The sequence below is a fragment of the Coloeus monedula genome (assembly GCF_965178545.1).
Source record: "Coloeus monedula genome assembly, chromosome: 3".
Lineage (NCBI taxonomy): Eukaryota > Metazoa > Chordata > Aves > Passeriformes > Corvidae > Coloeus > Coloeus monedula.
Genome location: NC_138783.1, coordinates 99,972,798 through 99,986,363, shown reverse-complemented (window position 1 = coordinate 99,986,363; position 13,566 = coordinate 99,972,798). Strand labels below are relative to the sequence as shown.

The window sequence follows — 13,566 nt, the reverse complement described above, 5'->3', positions numbered from 1 at the left end:
CCTGTGGAGACACAGAGCTTTGTAACTGACTACCAGGGAATATTCAGAGAAGCTCCATTTTGAACTTGAACAGTGTGAGCAGTTGCATCATAAATACAATCACAGGAGAGACACTGGGAGAGCAGAAATGAGACAAGCTGACATATGTGCCCAATCAAACTTAATTCTTGGCTATCATAGACTGTTGTCTGTAATGAGATGGCTGTGAACACCCTGAAAATCAGAGAATCATTCCAAGCAGTGAATAAAACTAAGGGTAAAAAAACCACCAAGTGCTCGCGGACAAATTGCAAATGGAAAAAGAGGCAAAATTGGATTGAAAAATAATTCCTCACAAGTAACTCTCTTAGTTCTCATGTGGTGAGCAACATTTTGTTTGCTTTTAGGCTGCTCATGTAACAGTCTCACCAGGGCTCAGAGCTCCAGTAGCTAAAGCAGTCTCCTGAAATCATGCTCATTGCATTTCCTCATCCACACATTTCAAAGTAATTGCAGTATAATATTCTGTTTTAAGCACAACAGGCAGCTACGCAACCAAAGTCATTACATACACTCTGATGATTTAGGCCGTGCATTATTTACAGTAGGTGAAATACATTTATCCTAGAAAAACCCTTTCCAATCAAGTACAGTGTCAGTGTTTACAGTGTCAACAGTAGGGAGAATTACAGGACAAAATTCAGTCCTCTGAACTTAATATGGCAACATGCTGTCTGAAATATTGAATTGTTGATGTCCTCAAAAACTGACTGTAACACATGTAAATACAGAGCACCCTTTGCATATGCCCAAACAGTCGAAAAATAACCTGGTGATATTAAAAAAAACCCAAACGGTCCTAGGATCTACTTTAAACTAAGTTCTACATTCACAGCTGCAAGAAAAACAATGCTGAAAACTGACTGTAACAAGAATATTTACTAGGAAACCTTCTCAGCTCAGCTTTTGAAAACTATGCTGAAGACAATGAGATGTACTGCTCAGTTTTTGACTTTCCTTATTGTACTTTCCTAAAATACTACAAAAAAAAAAAAAAAAAAAAAAAAAAAAAAAAAAAAGTAGTCCTTAGTCAACATTTGTCCTGGAGTCATTTCAGTCCTGTCTACCGAAAAATAATACTCTAATTTGGGAAAATTTTAAATTGAAGCAATAAAATATTTTGATTAGATGTGTCATGAATGATGGATAACAGACATACATGGCATGCATGGTTGTCTGTTTACCTCCAAACTGAAACATTTGCCCAATTTCTGTTGTGTAGCAAAATATTTAGTGATCTCTCTCCTCAAACCAGTCAAACTTTCTATAAACATATGTAGTATCTAGGTCTCCAGAAATATGCATTTTGAGATACCAGACTGAAGGGTCTGAGAAATGCTTCTTCATGGCATTTTTCTTGTGAAAAGTTCGTATCTTTGTATTATTACATCTGAACAGAGAAAATGTGGATGTAGCTCCTGAAATGAGGTAGGCAAGGAAGCTTTTCAGTTTTGGAGGAAATATAAGTCTGCACACATGTTTTGCAGGGAAAAGCCTTTTAAAATAAACCATGCTGACATCTATTTGTTTTATCTCCCTCCTGTGCCTTTTGAAGTTAACAGCAGTGTGCTGTGCTGAACAGCTGAGGAGGTGTGGGGACTGCACCAAGCCCTTGGGACAGCAGTGCCAAGGCATGCCTGGAGCAAGGAACTTCTTGGGAAAACAAGGGTTGGGAGAGATGCAGCATCTGTTAGAATTGCTTAGAACTTAGTTAATTATAGTGCTCTTTCTTCTTTGGTTCAATGGGTGATTAAAAAGAATTCAAGGTATATTGTTGCTTGACCAATATTTTGTTAAAATCTTACCTGACACTGCATGTTAGACCTAAGCTCAATAAAAAAAAAATTGGAGATCTTGCTCTCAAAAATAAAAGTGGAAGAAAAAGTTCCTAACTTAATAAATATTTATTTTATAAATAAAATACATGTGGAGGCTTTTGCCAAGCTTTTTGAGAAGCAATAACAATCATATTGATCAGGTCCACCTTGATATGAAATCCATTTTGTCTTGAGGGCTAAAAGACATTTTTCTTTTCATTACAGGGTTTCCATGGCAACTGCATCCTCCCAGGTTCTAATTCCTGAAATTAATCTCAACGATACTTTTGATACTTTCGCACTCGATTTTACCAGGGAGAAGAAATTGTTGGAATGCCTTGATTACCTTACAGGTACTTTTTTTTCTTGAGGTGCTACTATTATATATTCCTCATAAAATAGCAGTGATAGGATTTTCTTCAGTCCTCCCTGTGTTTGTGACTTTGGCTGATTGCCAGATGCTCACCAAGCCCCTCTCACTCCACCTCCTCAGTAAGGGGAGAAAATTAGATGAAAAGCTCATGGGTTGAGATAAGGACAAGGAGATCACTCAAGAATTACTGCTACAGGCAAAACAGACTCATCTTGAGGAAGATTAATGTAATTTATTGCAAATTAATTGTAAAAGTAGGACACAGAAATAAAAATAAATCTATGAAAAAAACCTTTCCCCCGCTCTCTTCTTCTTGGGCTCAGCTTCATTCCCTGCTCTTGTACCTGCTCCCCACCAAGTGGCACATGGGGATGAGGAATGGAGGTTGTGTCAGTTCATCACACATCATCTCTGCCATGCCTTCTTCCTGGTGCCCTTCTCCTACTCTGGCATGGGCTTTCTCCCATGGAATGCAATTCTTCATGGACTTCTCCAACATGGGCCCTTTCAAGGCTGCCATTCTCCAAGAACTGCTCCAGAGTGGGTCCCTTCTGCCAGATGCAGTCCTTCAGAGGTGGACTGCTCCAGTGTGAGTCTCCCATGGTCCTCAATTCCTGTGAGAAACCTTTTTCCTGTGTGGTCCTCTCTCTGCAGGCTGCAGCTTCCTCCAGGACATATCAACCTGCTCCAGTGTGAGCAGCTCCACAGCTGCAGGTGGAGATCTGCTTCACCGTAGTCTTCTGTGGGCTGCAGGGAAACAGCCTGCATCACCATAGTCTTCACCACAGGCTGCAGGAGAATTTCTACTCTGGCACCTGGGGCACTTCATCTCCCTCTCTCTTCACCAATCTTGGCATCTTCAGGGCTGTTTTTATCACATTTTCTCACTCCTTTCCCCCCCAGCTATGCACAGCCTTTCTTACCCTTTCTTTAAAATGCTGTCACAGAGGCACTATCAACACCAGTGATGGGCTCAGCTTTGGACCCTGGCAGGTGTGTCTTAGAACTGATCGAGTATCTGTGTTGGATACTGAGTCAGCTCCTGATCTTTTCTGACAGAGATAATCCTTGCAGCCCAGCCACTACCAAAACCTTGCTACATAAACCAAATACACTCACCCTCGTAATCCTGAATATATTACCTCCAGCAGCCCCAGAATGCCCCAGGAGGCATTAGGTGCTTCAAACAACTGGGATGCATTTCCTACCTCCTCATCTTGCATTCTTCACCACCAGAGTGTGAGGAAGTGGGATTGAGAAATGGTTAAAAGCCACTGCAGCAGAGTGGAGTGAAAGAACAGCTGGAGCTCAGCCTGGAGCAGCCAGAGGAGGGAAAGCAGGGACCAAACCCTATTTCCCGGGAGACATGTTATCGTCTCCCTTGGGGCTGCCTCCTTGCTGCAGCAGATTGCTGCCTGGCAGAGTTCCCATGAGCAACCAGAAGCTGCTCAAGCAATCAACATCACAGGCTCAGCAGTGAAAGATGTTTTCTCATGTCGGTGACACTGTGTATTTCCCCATCACAGAACTGGAGGATCTGGCTGTGTCTGGAACTAGAGAGCACACTGTGCTCTGAGCCAGGCTGCGGGGTGGGTTCTCCACACAGCAGAGCCCCACCTCACTTAACTGAGATCTTTGGCCTGAAGAAGCCCACAGGATTAGACCCTTACTGAAAGCCTGAGTAATGTGCAGTCTCAGAGCGTACAATGACTCACAAAGAGAAACAAATTACTGTAATTTAGGGTGTTTTGATTTCAATGCCAGAATTAGAACAATTCATTCCAGCTCAATTGAAAACAGAAGAGATGTGGTAGGTTTTTATTTTGCAGGGTCTTTAAGCATCTGCTGTTAATAGCAAGAATTTGCAATGAAAGGCACAAAGCACTGTTCGAAAAGCACTGGAAAACACTTCCTGGGTCCATTCACTTGTTCCAGTTTGCAGAGGGTATACTTGTGTTAGTTCAGGAGAATGTGAGGGTGCAGAGTCTCCTCATTGCCAGCCACTGTAATCTCTTCCATGCAGAGGGCTGTCTTCTGGCTTTTCTTCTGAGGAAAGGCTGAGAAAGTTAGAGTTGTTCAGCCTGCAGAAGAGAGGGCTCCAAGGAGACCTCATTGTGGTCTTTCAACACTTAAAACATTTAGTAGGGTCTGTTGAGACAGGACAAGAGGTAATGGTTCTAAACCAAAGGAAGGTAAGTTCAGACTAAATATAAGGAAAAAATCTTTAAAATGAAGGTGGTGATCCAGTAGAACAGGTTGCCAGAGAGGCTGTATAGGTCCCATCCCTGGAAACATCCAAGGTCAAGTTGGACAGAACTCTGAGCAACCTGTCCCTATTCACTGTCTGGAGATTGAGCCAGAAGAACTTTTAAGGTCCCTCCCAATCCAAACTATTCTCTGACACTGTGATTCCATGAATAAGTGAACAGATTAATACTGGGAAGCACAAGACTGTGTGCATGCACAGGGCAGCAGCACCCCTGCCTGCTAGAGCTGTGGGGTTCTTGTCATATCTAAAAGAGAAATTTTATCTGCAAAGAATTTCTTTATCACTGTGTGACAGATGAATACAATCAGTGTCTAACACATATTCAAGTAAATAAAACACAATAATAATGTGATAAGAGTAATTTCAGCTTCTTATACAGTACCAGTGTAATGTTATGGTGTCTACCTCTCTCCAACTCTGTAGGAATTTTGCCATTGTGTTGAGCATTCACCCCAAAATTATAAAAGTCCAAGGAAATGAAAGGAAGAATTAAAACAAAAAAAAGGCTCATTTGCCCTAACCTAGCAATCTACCTTTAAAATAATCAGCCACGTCTTCTTTTATAGTCAAATAAGAGAAATAACCATCTCATTTTGAGGCACATATGTCGAGGCAGTTGACTCCATTCTGGAGTTGCCTATTCCTCCCAGTTGTCTCCAAACAGAGGATAGATAATATTCATGCAAATGCAGATAACTGTGGTTTAGATCTGTAACGTTACATGAGGTGAATTCTGTCTAGCAGTCTGTTCCTGCATCCCTCAGGTCTTCTCCCCTTTGTACATCATATGTCAATATTACCAGCCTAATTGCTGTACACTGAAGAAAACAAAGGATTTATCTGTATCAAAATGAAGGGTTGCCTTGCTATAAGGATATTTTCTGTGATCACTCATGATGGCTGTGTCACTTATGTAACTCCTTCTCTGCCTTTTTCCTAACCCATCCACAGTCTTAAAAATTTGCTCACAATGCAGTCTAAGGAAACTTACATATGTATCAAGCATTTTAGCTGGTTTTTCCTAACAAACCATTTTTATCCCTGCCCTTGATGCCCAGTGAAAAACAGTTCTAGCTGGCTTTTCTTCACATTAATAAATAGCATATGGCTACAGTGGCAAAATGGAAAGCACAGGTCCAAATTATCTGAGCATAAAATGTAACCTATGCAGACATCTAGAATATATTTATGCAAATATATGTATATAGGTATATATGAGATAGAGGTGTATATATATAATCCCAAGAGTAGAATGCATTTTATTATTCTCTACTGTTGTCCAGAACTTCAGAGAAAGATTTATGTTACTCCTTTCAGACTGGTGCATGGAATTCTCATAGATCATAACCTGAACACTTTGTGACAGAGTAAATTAGGCTTTATTTTTATCACGCTTCACAGTTAAGTAAAACAAAGACCATTTGTACATCCTAGTCATAGATCTATGCTGTGAATTAAGTGAAGAAGCCTACCTTATAACTATCATCTGTACGGCTTCTGAACAAAAAGTCAAAACCTAAATTCCAGCTTCATTATCTCTGCTGTCAGTTGCTTTTGAAACAATTGACCTCGGCTGTCTCCTGGAGATTTTTTCTCCTTTGGTTCTTCCCAGTATAATATTTGTCAGATCTTCTTCACCCTCCATCTCCCCAACCTTATCTTTTTTCTAGGCTATTTTTTTACTGAAGAAATAAATTTAACTAGTTTGTGCTTATCATTTACATAGATGTCTGTCCTAAGCTTCTGCTATCCACATAAAATCTCTGATATCTTTCTGAAAGTTGCCCGCCAGACATTGAGATATCAAGCTCAGTATATTAAAACAATACTTTTAATCTTCATCTGACTGTTGTATTCTCTGTATATATAGCCTTTATGTCTTTTGAAAGCATTCTTATCTTAACAGTTGCTCAAGCTCTTCATCTGGAAATCATTTTTCTAAACATGTATCTAGCTAGATCCAGGCAATATGTATGACTTGCAAACCCTCTGCACAATATTACTGTTATAAGGACGTTTTTTGTCCATTGTGAATCAAAAATGCTTGGTTTGTGTCTTAATACTTTGAAATCACTTGCAGGAACATCTACTCTTTGGCCTTGCAATTTGCCCTACTTCAGAAATCCCATCTGATACAGTGATAGGTTTTCTTCATCCATTACTTCAGCTATGACTGCACAAAGAAATATGTATTGCCTAGGATATGCCAGCAATTTTTTCACACAGAAACAACTTCCTTCTGGAAATACTTCACAACTTCTCTTACTGTTTAGCTCTTTCAGCATTGAAAGATCAAAAACCAACTATGGTCAGCGCTCAGTCTCATGGTTTGAGTGTAATCTCTTCTCATTCTGTTGATTTTGAGCAGTCCTGGTCTACCTGAAGTCCTGGTCTACCATCTATGTCTAGATGGTTGTATGACTGAGCCCTTGGTACCAACTCATACATGACAAGTTAAAAATACATAAAATTTGTATTCACATCTGATGTAACTGTGCCTTTCAAATTCCTGTATGCTGGTTCAGTCCAGTGCCATGATACAAAATGGAGTCAGTAATGAACATCTGAGAGAGGGTCAGTGCAGCTTCTGCACCTCCCTCACAGTCATACCAGAAATATGGATATTTCTAGCACCATTAAGTCAAGCAGATTGCTTAGGTCTTCTGTCTGTTACTCAGTATCAAAATCCATAAGGAACATTTTCAAGTCAATCACTGCATGACAGCAGGGAAAGAGAAACTGAGCATACAAAATGAAGTTGAGGTGGTTTTAGTCAATCTCTGTGACCTTGTGCTGGGAGGATTTAGATAGAATCTCGATAGGCACCCAGGAGGCACCGCATTCATGCTGGGATTCACCAGGGAAAGGAAGCAATGTCCCTAAACTGTCTCTCAGGTGTGTAAACCCTGTGAGCCATTCATTCTGCTTCAGAGCAACAGCCATGCAGATGACATGGAAAGGAAGGTGCACTAAACTAACTGGGTTGAAAGGGAGTAGTTATTCTCATGAGATCAGTTACTGTTGAGAGCAAATTTAAGAAACTTCATTTCTAATATTAATGCCTTTCAGGCATTTCAGGTGTGGTTACTGAATTTTTAAGTGTGTTTACTCAGTTTTGAGTCAAAATGAACTAAAACAGCCTTCAGCAATGATTTTTCTGTCTTGTGAGAGAGTATTGATTCACAAATGCTGGTGAATGAAAGTCTGAGTGTCTGAAGCAGTGACCACTCCCAGATATTTTGTCTGATCCTCTACGGAGAAGTGTATTATGTCTTCCACTGCTGTGCTGGAAGCATACTGGGCTTCCCCTCTGGAGCAGTGGTGAAGCACACCCAAGTCAAGAAGGGGAAGTTTCTGGTGCAGCCTTGAGATCACTGGAGTCTTTGAGGAGGTTTTCCTGTGGCACAGAGCTCTGTAACAGTACTGATGAATTCAGTAACCAAACTACACGCTACCAAATGCAATACTGAAGCTAGCTGGTTGAGGTCAATCTCAAATTGCATTACAAAGTTACACTCTCTAAAGGAGTATGTGCTGTGGAATGATGAATTTGGCAGTTGGACTGCTACATTATTTTCTCATACAAAGCATCTAAATGTAGACTTTCCTGCCTTTCTGTAGGAGGTGCAGGTGTATTTGTTTTATTCTGAGTGGTTTATGAAATGAATGTTGCCAAAGAGCTGAATTCATGCAGTATAGTCTCAGGTGAGTGTGGGTTAATCACAAGAGCCAGGGAAAATATGTCCTGCTTAGGTCAAACCTCTCTCAGTCATTTTCATTACATGAAGGCCTGTAAACTTCCAGCTATAAGGCCAGGTGTGCATACGAAAAGCAAACTTAGGCTGCCATTTTCAAAGAATTTGAAGATGCTTAGGTGTTATTGAAATGCAGTTTACAGTTAATTAAACCTTCAGTATTTTTTGCTTTCTATAAATTAGTATTTATTTTCTGTGTTGAAATAATAACAAGTACATTTCTCAAGTAAAATATTTTGTTGTTAGGTGCAGGAGATGACAGAAAAAAATTTTAGTTGAACACCAGCAGACAAAAAAAATTTATTTACTTGTATGTTTGTAATTAAGACTTGTTCCAGTTTTTTGTTTGGCATTTGAAGGACAGGAAAATTTTGAAATGAAGCCCCAGCTAGGAAGAAAAAAATTTTAAAACCTCCTGTGGTTGTTCTACAGGAAACATTTTTGGAACACAGCTGATATTACCATAAGTCTTTTCAGAAAACCGTGAACGTTTTTTTCCACATTTTGATTATATTCTTCTCCTGTTCTTATTTGAGTTTTGTTTGTCTTTGTTTTCATTAATACCCATCTTTCCCAAGGGTTTGTCTGACAAGTTAAAAAAAGGCATTTGTTGTCTACTGTGATTCAATATTTAGAGCATCACAAATCATGGCCATATCATGAAACACATTTGAATGTTTCCTTATGCCCCATGGTTAAAACAGGCTGCTTGGAAACGTGTCTGCACTTTAATCCTTGGGAACATACACCAGTAAACCAGAGACATGATCTATAAAAATTCTTAATGGAAAATAAAATAGATGTGTCATAAAAATAATATGTTGCAAAAGTAAAGGTGGAATTCCTTCAGAGGCACTTTTTTTGAGGCTATTATTTGTGGCTATCAGAGGTTAAAGAGCTGACAGGAAAAAAAATAACCAACCAAAACTAAACCACAAACATTCACAGTTGCCTTTCTTTTCCTTTAATGCAGACATATTTTGGTTGTTTCAGCTTGAGTGCTCTCCTTCTTCACTTGTGACAGCTGGGAGAAATGCTATTAAGCATAAGGATTTTTTATTTTTCTTTTCATGATATGGCTTGTAGGGAAGATGATTTGGAATGAAGCTCCCACTGAGACAAGGATGTGGGAAGATCCACCAGTCTTTCAAAGAGAGACTCATTTCTTTGTTATTTAGGTGTTTGGCTTTTTAAAGATTGCAAACGAGAAAATTTAGACCTAAGTAACTTGCTTCAAGTTTCACTTCTTTAAACAGTTCTTTAAAACAAACATGCAATAATATGGGAAAAGTCTGTATATCTTGCTACACAGAGATCTTTTCTGTCTATTAGGAAAAAAAAAAGAGAGAGAGAGAAACAGAGGACTCCTGGGTGACTATTTGGTTGTAATATTCATACAGTAATTATGCTATGATAGGAACTCTTTATTTAATACTGAAAAAGTGAATTTTATAACCAGCAGAAATTATATGCAGCTAAATTAGAAAGGATAGCCGAGAGATCAATAAAAATGGAGAAAAATCAGCATGAAAGTATGAGTGTTGGGAGCTTCCCCAAAATTATATTTTTGCTAATGAGTGACAGATCATAGTGCAGCCTGGAGCGGGGCCAGGAAGGATGAACCACCACAATACCACTAATGGAAACCCCTGTTAAGATAGGCTGGGAAAACACTGCTTTCAAGTAAACAGTGTTTACTTGAAAAAAGTGTTGACCCTCCCTCTTGACATGCATCAATGTAATTTTGATAAGTTTGGTGAAATGATCAGAGCAATCTTAGAAAAATTAACTCGTCATTGTACCCATCTAATGTGATCACCAATACATCACTTGTTCTAGGGCATCTGAAACTAAAGCTACTTTAATACAAAATATTTTCAAAACCTGGAGTTCCCAGGTGGTTATGTTGATATTAAGAATTCCTTCCTAACAGTTAATTGATAATCACAGTTAGTACTGGAATTAGTGAAAAGTTGTTGAAAATCTGTTGGATGATATCGCTACAAACTCATACATCAACTACATCCCCTAATCTCAGGGGAGAGGGAAAATACTTCACTGATTGTGCCTCCTGTGTTGTATCTCACAGCTCCCAACCCACCCACCATTCGAGAAGAGCTCTGTACAGCTTCTTATGATACCATTACTGTGCACTGGACATCAGATGATGAGTTCAGTGTGGTCTCTTACGAGCTGCAGTACACCATCTTCACTGGACAAGCCAACGTTGTTAGTGAGTATAAACCTTCTCTTTTCTTGTTGTTTCCGTATGGTTTCTACATAAACCAAGTGTCTTTAAAGATAAATATACTCCTATGTCAAAAAAAAAAGGAAAAAAATCTTTTCTAGATAGGTTTAAAGCCAAAATTTTCAATCCAAACCTATAATGATTTTAAAAGCATTTAAAATTCAGACTTACTTCAGTTAGAATTTCTTGTGTCTTTTCTGGGAGTGTCATGTATTGGGAACTTTTGAAGACTAAACCCAGGACAAGTACTGTCTGTATTAACAGGACTTGCCTCTTGCATCCCAAGTCCCTTTTTGCAGATGCAGCAAGTTCAAAGACCTCCGTTTCATTGTCTGCACTAGTCAGTCTGCATGTGGGAGCCTGTGTTGAACTGGTCACTACTTAGAACTGCAACCCCACTGTCATTTATATAAACTTGACATCTGGACCTTTGTGTGAAATACAGATTAAGTCCTTCCCTCTGACTTTTACTGTCTTCAAGGCTACAAAGCATAGGTCTCAGTGAACTACAGGCTAAGTCAGAAAACATCAGTGGAACAACAACTTATATGGTAACTTGGTTTTACTTAAAATGAGACTAACAAATGTTAATTTTGTATCATAGCACACTTTTTATGAGTACTCTCTATGTTTTGAATCTCTGACTTTCTTTAATGACCGATTTTATTTATTAGATTTTAGATTGTTTATTGTAAAATAACTACTCATCACAGAAAAAAAAAAATATTGTCTAATCTTTGGTCAGGAAGTCAGCACTTCTGGGTTCAGTGGTCTGCAATCATTGGGATCATTGAGTATGAATTTGGAGAAGTCATTCAACTTCTTCCTGATCCCTATTTAATGGGAATACCACTAGCTGACACATACTTGATTTATTAAACAAGGATTCTGAAATGAGCCAAATCAGTCAAAATGTGGAGTTTGTTCAAGTCAACATATATTTAGATAGGGGACCCATTGCCACAGAGGGCTGGTGTATTTTGGAGTTCAAGAGATGCCTGGACAGATCATGCAAGAAAAGTACACTGAGAACAATGAAGTGCAATGAAGTGGCTCTGGAAGTCCCAGAGCTGTAAGCTGTTGAAGCCTGGGAGAACATGGTGAGAAATGATCAGTGTGTGCTTTCCCTATTCCTTAAAACCTTCCTACACCCTAACCTTGGTGCACCAGCTAATACCCTGGACATGCACTGACCTAGATAGACCTTGTTGTGAGACAGGGCAGAAATGCTTTCCTTCTTGCAAAATTTGTTTGTAAGAAGAAAATTTGTTGAGATACTTTGATGAAACTCAGTGCTGTGGGCATGTTTACATACTTTATGTCAGTGGAAAAATTGTATGGTCTATGCCAAGTTTGAGTACTGAGCCAAGCTCTCCCACTGACTCCTCTGTTACTGTGTACCTCTCATCTTCTCCATCACTAAGCAGGAGTTTGGTTTCAAGCCATCTGAAAGGATATCTGAGGATCCATGTGCTGGCATCTTAACACATTTTTTAAGTAGCATACTGTGAATGTATTATAGTGTTCAGGATTGACTTAAAAAAAGAAGATGGATTATTGAAAATTTGATGAATGATTTGTCAAAACCTTCATGCAGTATTTCCCTTAACAGCCTGATTTTGAAGAATACACTGCAAAATTTAAGGCTGCTGGAAAGACCAAATAAACTTCAACACATGCTTCTACGTCTGAGCAAGCTGGAAAATAAAAAAGTCTAATAGTAATTTTGAAGAAGTTGAAGCAAGGTAGATAAGGAAGGAAAAGCTTCCCTGATTAGCCACTACTAAGCAGAAAGGACTTAAGAGAGTGTGTTGCTTGTTTTCTAGTCCATTTTTATCTATGGCTTTATGCTGTGCAAGTAAATGATTTGCATTATATGTGAACAACATGTGTGAACAGCAGTAAAAGGTGTGCCATTTCCACACCCTTGAGATGTGGGATTTTACTCCTTGCTTACTAGTGAATAAATAACAAGGTATTTCTATTTTAGGCTGCACTGTAGGTTTCCCATGTAGACGTGAAAGTTTTGATCAGCAAAATATGTATCAATAAGTCTGCTTTCAGGGATGCAATATAATTTTCAAGCATGGCATGAAGTGTTCAGTATGCAGTCTGAACTTTCATATCACTTTGCAAAAACCGCATAATTAAAACTTTGAAGAGAAAACAAATTTTGTTTACAAAATGCTCAGAAGACCTTAAATGAGAGTAGAAAGAAATGAAAGAATGGCCCGTTTTTTGGTGGGTTTTTTGGTTTGGATTTGTTTTGTTTGGGGTTTTTGGTTTTGTTTTTTGGGGGGTTTTTTGGTTGGTTGGTTGGTTGGTTGGTTGGGGTTTTTTTAAGAGAGCTAGTTCTTATGCAAATACCCTGGTTTAATTGAAAGCTATAATGTTAACCCAAATTAAATACATGCATGTATTATAAGTGAAAGGCCTTTCCAAACGTTGTAAAGCTTTTTTTTTTAATTTCATTATTTAATATAGACTTGAGTACCTCCAATGGTGACCTTCCTGCCAACATGCTACAAATCTGCCTGGGTTTGTAAAATGTGAGACTCTCCCAGTTCATTCCAAATTACACTGGTTTTGGAGATTTGCCCACTAACAAACATCATAGAATCATAGGATCACTTAGGTTGGAAAAGACCTCTAAGATCATTGAGTCCATCCATTAACTTAACATTGCCAAGTCCACCACTAAAACATGGCCCTAAATGTCACATCCACATGACTTTTGAATACCTTTAGGAATGGTGACACCACCACTTACCTGGACAGTCTGTTCCAATGCTTGACCATGAAGAAATTTCCTAATACCCAATCTAAACCTCCCCTGGTACAATTTGAGACCATTTCTCCTTGCTCTGTCAATCCTAACCTCATTTTACTCAAGAGAACTGCTTGGATATTTATTCTCTTTGTCACATTATATTCTTGATCCTGCAGAAGGATTCAACATCCCACCTGTTACAAATGGCTTTCCAAGGCTCTTCTTAGAATATCAGAGTGTACCTCAGTAGTGCAGTTGAACACAGAGAGCTAGTGTCACTGTAAGTGGCATTAGC

At 39.0% G+C, this 13,566-nt stretch overlaps 1 protein-coding gene across 2 annotated transcripts in view; it reads left to right on the top strand.

Annotated features, from left to right (window-relative positions):
- The window catches only part of MID1 (midline 1), a gene marked incomplete at both ends in the record, with an annotated part of 91,821 nt that overhangs the window by 68,708 nt on the left and 9,547 nt on the right, over positions 1 to 13,566 (top strand). For both annotated transcript variants that reach the window (XM_082278430.1, XM_082278429.1), the window contains 2 exons: positions 2,082 to 2,209; positions 10,343 to 10,486. In XM_082278430.1, coding sequence (XP_082134556.1) covers positions 2,082 to 2,209; positions 10,343 to 10,486 — 272 coding nt within the window. The remainder of the gene's footprint in view (positions 1 to 2,081; positions 2,210 to 10,342; positions 10,487 to 13,566) is intronic.